The 14,770-nt window shown below is 46.4% G+C and overlaps 1 protein-coding gene across 1 annotated transcript in view; it reads left to right on the forward strand.

The window, feature by feature from the left end:
- Positions 1-365: 365 nt before the first annotated feature.
- The window catches only part of CAMK4 (calcium/calmodulin dependent protein kinase IV), a 295,961-nt gene continuing 281,556 nt past the window's right edge, over positions 366-14,770 (forward strand). Inside the window, exon 1 of the mRNA XM_082243470.1 lies at positions 366-701. Coding sequence (XP_082099596.1) covers positions 526-701 — 176 coding nt within the window. The 5' untranslated portion in view covers positions 366-525. The remainder of the gene's footprint in view (positions 702-14,770) is intronic.

The following is a 14,770-nucleotide window of genomic DNA, read 5'->3' on the forward strand; positions in this document are numbered from 1 at the left end:
CGCAATTGTCCGTTAAAGTCACGCAGTGCCGAATCGCAAAATAGGCCCTGGTCAGGAAGGGGGTAAAATCTTCCGGGGCTTAAGTGGTTAAAAGAAATAAATGTTTGAAATATATCACTCTGTGTGTACTTTTTGAATTGTTTCTAAAATAAATGAACTTTTTGCTGATATTCTAGTTTTATGAGATGCACTGGCTGTAGATCGCTCCGGGGTTCCCCAGGATTGCTGTACACAGAAGGGAATCCTCTTATTATTTAAATAGTAACCGGGCAGAACATCTGATGAGCAGAAGCAGAATGAGCTCCAGTACAGCGGCCTCTAGTGCTCAGTGTGTGGCGGTGCACGTCTAGAGGGACTCGTTAGCCGCCTATGTGATGTAGGCTGGATATCGGAGGTACCCGGGCGCTCTGTGATCCTCCTCCTCCTCCTCCTCATTCTCCTCCTGCAGCTGATCGTGGCTCCATTGATCGGGGGTCTGTGCTGCTCAGTGTCCCTGTGTCGGTCCCCCTCCTGGATCTTCCCGAGATGCTGAAAGTCACTCTGCCCTCCTCATCCTCGTCATCTTCCTCCTCTTCCACTGCCTTCTCCTCCACCTCCTCCACTTCTTCCAGGTCCGCCAGCGCTGCCCCCGACTACTGGATCGATGGCTCCAACAAGGACACCTTGGCCCATTACTACGAGCTGGAGTCCGAGCTGGGACGGTAAGTGGAGGGCATCCCCTGTCATTTCATGGAGGACATCCCGATGTTACTGTCTCCTCTGTGGCTGGCTGTGCCATGGGGGGTTCCCTGTCTGATCGGAGGAAAGTTGTACTGGATGGAGGTACCAGATGTCAGCCTGATCCCTCCTACATGGCCAGCAATGGCAGGCTGGGAGAAGACAAGGGGTACCATACATGGTCAGGGATATGGGGACACTATGATGGTCAGTAATGGATAGACTATGATGGCCAGGGATGGGGGACACTATGATGGCCAGGGATGGGGGACACTATGATGGCCAGGGATGGGGGACACTATGATGGCCAGGGATGGGGGACACTATGATGGCCAGGGATGGGGGACACTATGATGGTCAGGGATGGGGGACACTATGATGGCCAGGGATGGGGGACACTATGATGGTCAGTAATGGATAGACTATGATGGCCAGAGATGGGGGACACTATGATGGCCAGGGATATGGGGACACTATGATGGCCAGTAATGGATAGACTATGATAGTCAGGGCTATAGGGACACTATGATGGCCAGGGATGGGGACACGATGATGGCCAGTAATAGATAGACTATGATGGTCAGGGATGGGGGGCACTATGATGGTCAGTAATGGATAGACTATGATGGCCAGGGATGGGGGGCACTATGATGGTCAGTAATGGATAGACTATGATGGCCAGGGATGGGGGGCACTATGATGGTCAGGAATATGGGGACACTATGATGGGCAGTAATGGATAGACTATGATAGTCGGGGACATAGGGACACTATGATGGCCAGGGATGGGGACACGATGATGGCCAGTAATAGATAGACTATGATGGTCAGGGAAGGGGGACACAATGATGGTCAGTAATGGATAGACTATGATGGCCAGGGATGGGGGACACTATGTTGGTCAGTAATGGATAGACTATGATGGCCAGGGATGGGGGGCACTATGATGGTCAGGGATATGGGGACACTATGATGGCCAGTAATTAATAGACTATGGTGGTCAGGGATGGGGACACTATGATGGTCAGGGATGGGGACAATATGATGGCCAGGTATGAGGACACTATGATGGCAAGGTATGAGGACACTATAATGGCTAGGGATTGAGGACACTATGATGGCCAGGCATATGAGGACACTATGATGGTCAGGGATGGGGAAACTATGATGGCAGGGATTGAGGATACTATGATGCCAGGGTCGGGGACACTGTGATGGCCAGGCATGGGAATACTATGATGGTTAGGGATAAGGACACTATGGTCAGAAATAGGGGCACTGTGATGGCCAGGGATATGGGGATGCTCTAATGGCCAGGGGTGGGGACACTGTGATGACCAGGGTCAGGGAAGCTGTTATGGCCAGGTATGGGAATACTATAATGGCCAGATATGGAGATGCTGTGATGACCAGGGATTTGGGGTGTCAAGACAGCCAGAGATATAAATGCTGTGATGATCAGGGATGGGGATGCTGCGATGACCAGGTATGGGAGTGCTTAGATGGGCAAGGATGGGATATGCTTTGATGACCACAGATGAAGATCTAATGTTGGCCAGGGATAGAAGGTGCTTAGATGGCCAGGGATGGGGATTTTGTGATGGCTGGGGATGAGGTTGCTGTTATGGCCAGGGATGGAGAGGGATGGGAATGCTTTTTTGACCAGGAACTGGAATGCTGTGACAGCCAGGGATGGAATTGTTGTGATGGCCAGGAATGGGAACACTGTGATGGCCGGGGCTGAGAACACTGTGACAACCAGGGATAGGAATACTAATGCTGCTGATGGATCAGCACAGCGTCTATGGAGACAGCAGGCATTCGTATGCACACCACATCCCAGGACAGCACAGGGTGGCTTATCTGCCTAGGAACTGCACTCTACCTGTTATTAAGCTATTAGGACTGATCTCTAGGGAGTGTTGCATTAGATTATGTCTGGCTGAAGTGGAGGCATCCTTAGAGTCTCCCAATCGCTGTTTTCCAATGCTCTTACACGTATAAACAGTATAAGCTGTGTTGAGCATCTCTGAGTAGCACAGTTGGTAAATGACATCGATTTGAGCTTCCTGCCCCCCTGTTGAAGATTACAGTATACCTACTTATTTTAAGTCTCTAGATACACTTTCCCTGCTGGGCAACAATGACATTGGCTTATATTAATATCTCTATGTGGTGACATACATTTCCTTTATTTTATGTGGGTCTTATGTAATGAATGCTCAGTAAGTCCAAGCTGGTATATACATATTTAGGTTTGAAAAAGGTAAAGGTCTTGGGTGGACTGAACATTCAAAAAGAATACAAAAGGACCTCGTGTCCTGAGAAACCCACATGGAAGAAAAATATATTTAAAATATATTTTTAAAAAGATTAATTTTTTCCCCCCAAACATATTGGAAATATATTTGAAATGCTACAATTTTGGCCATATTCAATATATTTCTAAAAATTGTTCCCTAAATATATTGGAAATCTATTTTTCTTCCATATGGGAAACCCTAGCTATTCCAATCATCCAGGGAAAGGAAAAAACCCCAATAAAGTATGGCCAATGTGCTGTAAAGGGTAATGGTCCTTCTTGATGTGTAGTGGGGCTTTAAAAAAAAAACCTCTATCTGTATTCTGCTTGGTATTTTGAAGAGTTTAAGCCTATGCTTTTTTGTTTGAAATTACCCAACAGGTTTATGACCAGCCCATGTTTGAAAGAGTGTTCCGACCCAATATACTAGATCTGGAGCAGTAAGGACACTGTTTAACTTGACATGTTCATTGCCAGCCCATGTTTTTGGAAGAGTGTTCAGACCCATCATACTAGATCTGGGGGACTGAGGACACTGTATAACTGGACAGTTTCATGGCCAGCCCATGGTTGGAAGAGTGTTCAGAACCATCATAGTTGATCTGGGGCATTGGGGGAACTGTATAACTGGACAGGTTCATGGCCAGCCCATGGTTGGAGGAGTGTTCAGACCATCATACTAGATGTGGAGTAATTTAGACACTGTATATTTATGGCCAGTCCATGGTTGGAATGGTGTTAAGACCCATCATACCAGATCTGGGGCCGTGCAGACACTGTAAATCTGGATGAGTTAATGGCCAGCCCATGGTTGGAGGAGTGTTCAGACCCATCATAGTCGATCAGGGGCACTGAAGCCCATGATTAAAGGAGTGTTCAGGCCCATTATTCTAGACTAGACATTAAGCCCGTTAAATTAATGGGCGCTATAACATATGTGGTCAAACATTTGTAAAAACAGACTTGTTCCTGTAAGGCGTACTTTGCTACTAAAGTCAGTTTGCTTATAAATGTCCCTTTAATAGCGTGTCTATGTTTTGCGTTTTTTTTTTTTTACAGTAATGCACTTACAGTGGTAGATTTCAATCAGGCAATGTCCCTTTAACAGCGTTTCTACAGTCACAGATTTGCTTTGCTGAGTGTGACAGTTTTTTTCCTCTGTTTAAATGATCCTTTTCCTGACAGCAACAGCTTTTTTCCTTTAAAAATTAATCATGGCTCTATTCGCTTTTTTCACCACAATAATTAGAGTCAAAGGGTTTGCCAAGTATAAGTTTCCTCATGCAATTCCAAGTATAAGTTTCCTCATACAATGACCTTTTAATATCTTTAAGTCTCTCCCTCATCAGCCTCCTTGTCCGACCTGTCACGCACTGTGCACTGCGTCCCTGTTGCTCTAGCAATCTAGCAATCCAATCTAGTGTCCCCATCGGAGTGCCTCCTTACATCAGTGTCCCCATCTGAGTGCCTCCTTAGATCAGTGTCCCCATCGGAGTGCTTCCTTACATTAGTGTCCCCATCGGAGTGCCTCCTTACATCAGTGTCCCCATCGGAGTGCCTCCTTACATCAGTGTCCCCATCGGAGTGCTCCCTTACATCAGTGTCCCCATCGGAGTGCCTCCTTACATCAGTGTCCCCATCGGAGTGCCTCCTTACATTAGTGTCCCCATCGGAGTGCTCCCTTACATTAGTGTCCCCATCAGAGTGCCTCCTTACATCAGTGTCCCCACTGGAGTGCCTCCTTACATCAGTGTCCCCATTGGAGTGCTCCCTTACATTTGTGTCCCCATCAGAGTGCCTCCTTACATCAGTGTCCCCATCGGAGTGCCTCCTTACATCAGTGTCCCCACTGGAGAGTGCTCCTTTACATCAGTGTCCCCACTGGAGAGTGCTCCCTTACATCAGTGTCCCCACTGGAGAATGCTCCCTTACATCAGTGTCCCATCGGAAAGCTCCCTTACATCCGTGTCCCTATCGGAGTGCTCCCTTACATCAGTGTCCCCATCGGAGTGCCTCCTTACATCAGTGTCCCCATCGGAGTGCTCCCTTACATCAGTATCCCCATCGGAGTGCCTCCTTACATCAGTGTCCCCACTGGAGAGTGCTCCCTTACATCAGTGTCCCCATCGGAGTGCTCCCTTACATCAGTGTCCCCATCGGAGTGCTCCCTTACATCAGTGTCCCCATCAGAGTGCTCCCTTACATCAGTGTCCCCATCGGAGTGCCTCCTTACATCAGTGTCCCCACTGGAGAGTGCTCCCTTACATCAGTGTCCCCATCGGAGTGCTCCCTTACATCAGTGTCCCCATCGGAGTGCTCCCTTACATCAGTGTCCCCATCGGAGTGCCTCCTTACATCAGTGTCCCCATCAGAGTGCCTCCTTACATCAGTGTCCCCACTGGAGAGTGCTCCCTTACATCAGTGTCCCCATCGGAGTGCTCCCTTACATCAGTGTCTCCATCGGAGTGCCTCCTTACATCAGTGTCCCCATCGGAGTGCTCCCTTACATCAGTGTCCCCATCGGAGTGCCTCCTTACATCAGTGTCCCCATCGGAGTGCATCCTTACATCAGTGTCCCCATTGGAGTGCCTCCTTACAGCAGTGTCCCTTTATGTGTCCGGGTCAGAGTTCCCCGGTTAAAGTGCCCCTGGTCAGAGTCCCCCTTTAATAATGCCGTTGGAGTCCCCCTTTAATAATGTGGTCGGAGTCCCCCTTAATAATGCGGTCGGAGTCCCCCTTTAAAAATGCGGTCGGAGTCCCCCTTTAATAATGTGGTCGGAGTCCCCCTTTAATAATGCGGTCGGAGTCCCCTTTAATAATGCCGTCGGTGTCCCCCTTTAAAAATGCCGTCGGAGTCCCCCTTTAATAATGCCATCGGAGTCCCCCTTTAATAACCACTGTATAAGTGAACAGGTTCATGGCCAGCCCATGGTTGGAAGAGTGATGGGTATAGTAGCAAGATTAGCAATATTAAAACAAAAAAAACTGCGCTTAGATCAATGAATTCACTTTAATGGAAACAAATAAAATATACACTTAAAATAACAGCTGCTGCACATATGTCAGGATAAACATAAACAGAATATTTAAATATTAAATAATGGCCGCTGGTGCCGTTCCTTCAGAGCCCCGTGCCGTGACCATCAGCTCCCGTGCGCGTGCGCAGGAGTGACGTCACCGCGGCTCCGGCCAATCGGATGGCCGGATGCCGCGATCCCGAATGACGGGCGACTGAACATGTCGCCCGTCATACAGGTAAGCGGGCGGCACGGCGGGGGCTCGTTCTAAGGTAAGTATTTGATAATGAGCTAGTATGCGATGCATACTAGCTCATTATGTGTTTCTCTTTCAGGTTGAAAAAAATTTTTTTTTTTATGGGTTTACAACCTCTTTAAAGGAAACCCCCCATACAGTGTTGCCAACCATCAGTACTTTTACTGGAAGCCAGTACAAAACGGGCTCTTTTCTCCTGCTAGTAAATGCCAGTGACAGGAAAAGGTTGCCAGTAAAAAATATGACTGTGACGCTCGGCTTGGAACTGCGCATGTGCAGTTCTGGTCTGGAGCCAACCAAGACCATCCGAGTGCCTGGTACAGTCTGTTTGGGCAGTGCTGCTAGGGAGCAGGTCTGCCAGAGGCGGTGCTTGAGGGTGTCGTATAATGTCATGCCAGAGCCTCGTGTGCAGGTCTAGCGGGATAGGAACAAGGCAAGCTGGGAGTGCTGTTTGGACTAGAGTGGACTGAAGGGACCACCTGGCATGGAGAGAGACTTTCACTGTGATGACATGATGATGACACCTCACTGACATAAAACGTGTAAAGGCACGTACATCTTCTAAATGCAGAAGAGAAAACATCATGATAAGGTGAAGTGCCATCATCACACTACGCCCACCATGGTGTCACCTTTCCCAGAACGCCGTGGAGAGCAGGTACCCCTGCAAGGACAGCATGTGAGTTTGGTGAATCTCTAACTGCAACATTAAAAATAAAGGAAGTCATTTAGACATTGTAACCATTATATCTTATCTGTCTCTGGACTAATCAGAGGATAAATGTTTACAATGTTTGAGAAGGAATTTACAATCTGACAAATTGAGTAGATGAGTTCAGCGTTTGTAACAATTTTCATTGTATCATAGCAGGTTCAGATAACATCTTAGGGCCAAGTCACACTGACTTGTGCTAAAATATATGGAAAATGCATGTACATTTCTATCCAATTTAGTCGAGTTTTAACACGCTGATGTCCGTTGACATGCATTTCGATGTCAGTTGACATGCATGCGCAGCGTTATGGTGTGAATAGGACACATTGGAAATGATTGTTGTTCAGATGTCCTTCCGTTAATCTGCATTTTACAGCTGTTCTAAAATGCAGATTAATGTACTGGTGTTAATTGGCCCTTAAAACGTGAAATACTTGTTGGATTGATCTTCACAAAGGGGATGTATATGCCTAGAACTGTAAGGGTCCTTTCACACGGCCGCTCCGTGTGTCCGCAAATCATCCCATCCCTTTGCGGATGATTTGCGGACATAATGTAAGTGAATGGCACTGTGGATGTCAGCGGAATACCATCCGCTGACATCCGATTTTCCTCCTTTCAGTTCTGTTCCGTTTTTACGAATGGAACAGAACCCCATTTTTTCTTCCGTGTAAAAAACGGAAAGGAAGGAAAATCGGATGTCAGCGGTGTCATCCGCTGACATCCGCAATGCCATATACTTACATTATGTCCGCATATCATCCGCAAGCGGATGGGATGATATGCGGGCACACGGAGCGGATGACAGAAATGTCATCCGCTCCGTGGAAAAAAAAAAAGTCCCGCAGCGGACCTTTCACATGGAGCGGCCGTGTGAAAGGACCCTTAGACTGCTACTGATGCTTAAAGTCATTGTAAAGGTTAGTTTTTTTTTTTCCAAATAACAAACATGTTATACTTACCTGCTCTGTGGAAGGATTTTGCACAGGAAAGCCCCGATCCCCCTCTTCTGGGGTGACCCACCTTTGCTCCTGGCTCATCCTCTTCATCGGGTGCCCCCACAGAGAGCCGCTTTCCTTGGGGGGCACCCATGTGGGTGCGCTCATGAGTCCTGCTGCTGCTGCGTCCATTGACACAGACAACAGGATTCGGCCCCGCCCCCCACGCTCCCATGTCATCGGATTTGATTGACAGCATCTATCCAATGAGGATGGGCTCGTGCTTGTCGCTGGAACATTTGGGTTCAGGTAAGAACAAGGGGAGGTCTGGGAACAGTTGCTGCACCAAAGGTTTTTCACCTTAATGCATAGAATGTATTGGGGGAAAAGCCTTGAGACTTTACAACTCCTTTAAAGTGGTTGTAAAGGCTGAAGGTTTCTTATCTTCATGCATTGTATGTGCATGCTTCACCCTCAGCCCCCCCCCTAATACTTACCTAAGTCCCGATCCCGATTCAGCAATGTATATAAGACCCGAGGCTCTCCTGTTTTTCTCCCTTCTGATTGCCTGAGATGCAGCAGCCTGTGGCTCCACTGCTGTCAATCACGGGCAGTGAGGCGGGAGCGGGGTGGGGCTGAGCCATGCTCTCTGTGTCTTATGAACACAGAGAGCGGGGCTCAGGAGCGAGCACGCATGAGTGCCCCACAGCAAGTAGCTTGCTATGGGGGCACTTGGCAAAGGGGAGGGGCCCAGAGTGCGGGCGGGGGACCTGAGAAAAGGAGGATCGGGGCTGCTCTGTGCAAAACCACCACACAGCAGGTAAGTATAACATGTTTTTAAACAATGTTCAAATCACACATCTGAGGTATCGCCACGATCGTCAGAGCGAGAGCAATAATTCTAGCAAAAGACTTCCTCTGTAACGCTAAACCGGTAATCGTTAATTATTTAAAACATTGCCTATGGAGATTTTTAAATACCGTAGTTTGTCGCCATTCCACGAGTGTGTGCAATTTTAAACTGTTACATGTTAGGTATCTATTTATTCAGCGTGACATGATCTTTAACAATATGCAAAAAATTGGGCTAACTTTACTGTTTAGCTTTTTTTAAATTCAGTGAAGTGTATTTTTTCCCAAAAATTTGCATTTGAAAGACCGCTGCGCAAATACAGCGTGACAAAAAATATTGCAACAACCGCCATTTTATTCTCCAGAGTCTTTACTAAATATATATATATATATATATATATATATATATATATAATGTTTGGGGGTTCTAAGTAATTTTCTAGCAAATACTTGTAAACAACATGTGTCGGGAATAGGTTTGGTACTTAAGTGGTTAATATGAGCCAGTATGTTGTATCAGCACAGTTTCATCTGTTTTTTTTTTTTTATATCAAATAGATTGCGTTTATATGTGATTTACATTTTGTCACTGGAAGTTTATAGTAATGAGGTATCGGCAAGAAGAGCAAAAACTCCTGACAGTAAGTCACTGAGGCCAGAGCTTCATGGAGAAAGGACCTTGTGGTCCAGGGCACGGCAGCAATCTCTGAGAGTTTTTTTTACAGATGAAAAACAGATTGATTGGCAGGAGTCTGTTGGCGGTCTTTGGCCTTTAGACCGGTCAATTCCTACTATTTCAAATGGTAAAAAGGGAAAAATTGGAGTATAAAAAACACTCAATCTAATGAAACCTTAGCCTGGTCATACACATGGCAACTGTTAGGCAATCTCCACCACTTACCAGTATTAAACCCCAAAGCACACATTTATTATATTGCAGCTTACCAATTCTGAAATGGGATAGTTGTATTATTTCCTTATCCAGAAGTTCTTTCTTCTATTTTCATCTGGTGATCCAGCCAGTAAGTCTGTTGTTTTTCACAGCACACGCTCTCAAGCAGAATGTATCATTACATGGATCAGACAAACCACTTAACACTGACAGAGGTGCTTACAATGATCAGCATTTATTTTTGTAAAACCTTTATCCCAAAAGGAAAACAACTGCTGTAACTGATTATAAAGTGTGAGCTGGATTTTGATTTTAATTTGTTAGTGTATTCTGCTAATAAGTTTAACACTACCCTCCCCTCAGACTGACAATGCTGCTGCTGTGCCCCCTGTGCTCATTCCTCCAGAGTTGTGTCTCACTAATACAGGAGGTGTGTTACTGGCCAGATCACCAGAGAAGAAAGCCAAAGAAAAGAAAACTGATGCAACCATCCCATCTAATGATTGGCAAGCTGCAATAGAATACATTTTTTTTGGTTTTGCGTTTAATACTGCTTTAGGACATTATTTACACTTGCAGTTAGGGACTGGTAAAAAACATGCAATTAAGCTGCAGTTATACCACCCCCAACCTCTCCTCCTTATGTTGCAAAGGCAGCGGACAAGGATGTACCCATGGCACACCTGCACCGCTTTGCTTTGCCAGCTGTGGCAGGAATTAACCGCTTGCCAACCGCCGCAAGTACATATACTGCCAAGATCAGCCCCGTGCAGGCAAAGTGACGTATGGGTACGTTACTCGCCTGCGTGCTAATAGGGGGCGAGCGCGCGCTGCTGGAGGCGCGCTCCCGCCCCCGCTAGTTCACGGACAGCCCAGCGCATGTGCCCGGCAGACCCGATGTCCGCCAGTCACTTGCGATCGTCCGTTACACCGGGAGAAAGGCAGGTGGCTAATGTAAACAAAGCCGCCTGTCATTCTTCCCTGTGTAAGTGCAGAGATCATATGGTCCTGCTATGCAGGATTGTATATCTCTGTAGTTACACAACAAGCCACATCCCATAACAGTTAGAAGCACGCCCCTAGGGACACACTTAACCCCTCCTTCTCCAATAAAGTTAACCCCTTCCCTGCCAGTGTCATTTTTACAGTAACAGTGCATATGTATAGCACTGATTACTGTAGTAATGTCACTGGTACCCCCAAAAGTGTCAAAAATGTCAGTCAAGGGTCCGATCTGTCCGCCGCAATGTCGCAGTCCCGTAAAAAAGATCGCCGCCATTACTCGTTAAAAAAAAACAACAACAAAAATGACAAAAATCTTTCCCTTAGTTAATAAACGCAATAACTTTTGCGCAAACCAATCAAAATACGCTTATTGCAATTTTTTTTACCAAACATATGTAGCATAAAACAAATTGGCCGAAAATGTTAAAAAATTTAGATTTTTACATTTTTTGGGGGGGATTTCATATAAAAAAATGTGAAAAATATTGTTATTTTTGCAAAATTGTCGCTCTTTTTTTGTTTATAGCGCATGATCAAAAAATCGCACAGGTGATCAAATACCACTAAAAGAAAGCTTGTGGGAAAAAAAGGACGTCAAATTCGTTTAGGTACAGCATCGCAGGACCGCGCAATTGTCCGTTAAAGTCACGCAGTGCCGAATCACAAAATAGGGCCTGGTCAGGAAGGGGGTAAAATCTTCCAGGGCTTAAGTGGTTAAACCCCTTGTCACATTTGGCAGCAGCTACTGCCCACCAAACCCAACCCATTATAGTGCATAGGGCTGCACTGGAACCATTCCACAACTGCGTTCATTGCACAGCGATGGGGCACCTACGGTGTTATATAATTATTCTGGTTGAAAAAAGACATAAGTCCATCCAGTTGAACCAACAGAGAAAAAAAAACCACACACAAAAACCTCCATACACACAATCCTATACACACAGTTGATCTAGAGGAACACTGAAAAAAAGCCTAATAAAGTATGATCCAATTTGCACCAGCAAGAGGTAAAAATTTCTTCCTGATCCCCCGAGAGGCAATCAGATATTCCCTTGAATCAACTTTACTTATAAATCGTAGTATCCAGTTGTATTATGTACATTTAGGAAAGAATCCAGTTCTTTTTTAAAAAAAATCTACTGAGCTGGCCAGAACCAGCTCTTCAGGGAGTCTATTTCACATTTCACAGCTCTTACTGTGAAGAAACCTTTCTGTATTTGGAGAATAAATCTTTTTTTCTCTAGATGTAAAGAGTGCCCCCTTGTCCTCTGTGATGACCATAAAGGGAATAACTCAACACCAAGTTCACTATATGGACCACGTATGTATTAAAACAGGAGGTGAGAAGGTGAAATATTGCCTACTCACCACTTGTCAGAGGCGTAACTAGAACCTTCAGGGCCCCGGTGCAAGAAACCATGAAGGGCCCCCAGGACCCCTGGCCCGGGGACCTTCCCTTCAAGCCTGGGGCTCTTCCCACTGATCCTGGGGCCCTTTACTCTCGTTGCAGGGCCCTTTATTATGGTCCCACAGCGGGACCCTTTCACAAGTTCTGCAGTGGGCCCCCTTCCTGCCATCTTGGGGCCTCCCCACGGTGGTGAAATGCAGGGCCCGGTCGCAAGTGTGACCTTTGCGATCCTGGAAGTTCAGCCACTGGTGTCAGTAGTTTTTATTTTTTTTGGTATTTTACTTGTATTATTTTTTATCGTTTTATTTTTTATTTTTTTTTACAATGTCACTGACTATGACTCTGTCCATTCAGAAAAGGAAGGGGCTGGTAAATGACATATTTACTATCGACCCCTTCCTGGTTCTCTATTGTGACATATCTCCTGCAGCAGACGGCAGGAGAGGGTAGGGAGCACAGTGGGGGGGGGGGGGGGGCAGCACAGTGGGGGGGGGGGGGTCAGGGGAGCACACAGGGGCCCAGAGAAAGCAGAACACAAGTGAACTGGGATAGGAGGAGTGGCAGGGGCAGCATACAGAGGAATCAATCTCCTCCATTTTCCTTCTGCAGCAACAAGAGGAAAAAGGAGTACAGTGATTTCTCTACATGCTGCCCCCCGCCACCCCTCCTATTCAGGTGTACAGGGGAGCCGCACAGACCCCCTGGAGCATGGGGCCCGGTTGCGATTGCAAACCCTGCAACCCCTGTAGCTACGCCCCTGCCACTTGTCAAACACCTCTGTAAAGCGACCGTGACCATGTATCGTTTTTCAGAGGCCAGACAGTCTTTGGCTGCCTGTGTTAATGAGCCCCATACCAACTTTAGATCACAAAATTTGTAAAACAATTTCTTTTGAAAGTTTGAAGCAATTAAAACCTTTGGTGGTAGGTTGCCTTGATCCCTTCAGTGGTGTTTGTGACTGAAGGCCGGTTCACACTGGTGCGATGTGGGAACCCTGCAAATCCACCGCAGGTCACCGCATCGCACCCGACTCACAGACAGTTCACACTGCCATATGCGAACTGCTAGAGTGTCAATACAAAGTTAATGACACCCCCAGATTAGTTTGCATATCGCAGTGCGAACTGTCAGTTTGGGCAGGAATTAGATCTCATGGGTGTTCACACCCATGAGATCCGATTCTGGTGCGAACCAAAAAAAGGGTCCTGCATTTTGGTCCGATCGAAATGCGAATTCAGCTGATATCGCATCGCAAAGACATCGCATGTGATTTGCATAACAGTGCGGGGTGAATCACATGCAATGTCTTCCATCGCACCAGTGTGAACCGGTGTTCTGCCGAAAACTCCAACTTCCCGAGATCTCCAACGACGTTATTTACGGTAAGTGTACACCAGGAATGATTGGAGATTTCGACCACTTGGTGTTTTCACACAACACCGGCAGCCTATACACTCCGGTAGATGCTATAATTAGTGGAGATTGTTGGTCTGCCCGCTAGTAACCAAAAACATGGCTGCCTCCAAAGCGGCGACAACTAGCGGGTGGACTAACAATCTCCACTAATTAAAGCATCTACCGGAGTGTATAGGCCGCCGGTGTTGTGTGAAAATACCAAGTGGTCGAAATCTCCAATTATTCCTGGTGTACTGTCACTGGAAATAACGTAGTTGGAGAGTTCGGCAAGTTGGAGTTTTCGGCAGGTGGGTAATGGTGGAAATGCCTGTGTATGGATAGAATTAGGCTGTTAGTTTTACACAATAATGGTGTGTTTGAAAATGTCTGAATATTCGTTGGTGGAAGTCTTTGAATTGTCAATTAATATGCCCGCTTTTTCTATCTTCCTTTGAAGTAATGCAAATGATGGTGTTTGGGGACCACGATGAATATAGAGCAGTGGAACAAAGCAGAATACTATGTAAAGAAATGACATTGGCTGGTCATATGGGAAATTCTATTGCTGAATACCCTCACAGTGTACATTACATCTTGGAGTCATATAGGGTTCAGCTAAATGAGAATTCTTCAAAAAGACTTTATGCAAACTCACTGCAAAGTATATTCCCATGGGCAATACGTTTAAAAGGCTAAAAATACAACCTATTGGTGCTTTTCCACTGCATGGAACCAAACGGTTCGGCTCGTTTTTGTGCTTTTCCACTGTATGGTACCGCATGGTACGGTGTAGGAACGGTTTGGTACGGTACGGTACGGCGGCGCTTTTCCACTACATGGAACCGAACGGTATGGCTTTCTAAACAGTACCATAAACAGTACCACCTCAGTTGTGGCTCCAAGAGGGCCGTACCGGTATCATATCCCACAATCCTTTGCATGCAGCCTTGACTGTTTGTCAATACTTGCCACTGATTGGTCAGAGAATCGTTGTTATCCCACCCACTTACTTTAGTACTACTTTAGTGGAAAAGCAAACCGTACCAAACCGTACCGAACTGTTCCAACACCGTACCATGCGGTACCATGCAGTGGAAAACCAAACCGGGCCAAGCAGGGCCAAGTGGAGCCGGGCCGGTACTTGCAGTGGAAAAGTGCCATATGTGGCTCACAACCAAAGTTAAAAAAGCTATAAATAATAAACCGGTAGACCCGAGCAGCCATGCGTACCACATCCGCAGGTGTGTGTCAACAGCTGCTGCGGCTCAGC

This window comes from Pelophylax lessonae (genome assembly GCF_965119305.1).
Source record: "Pelophylax lessonae genome assembly, chromosome: 1".
Taxonomy (NCBI): domain Eukaryota; kingdom Metazoa; phylum Chordata; class Amphibia; order Anura; family Ranidae; genus Pelophylax; species Pelophylax lessonae.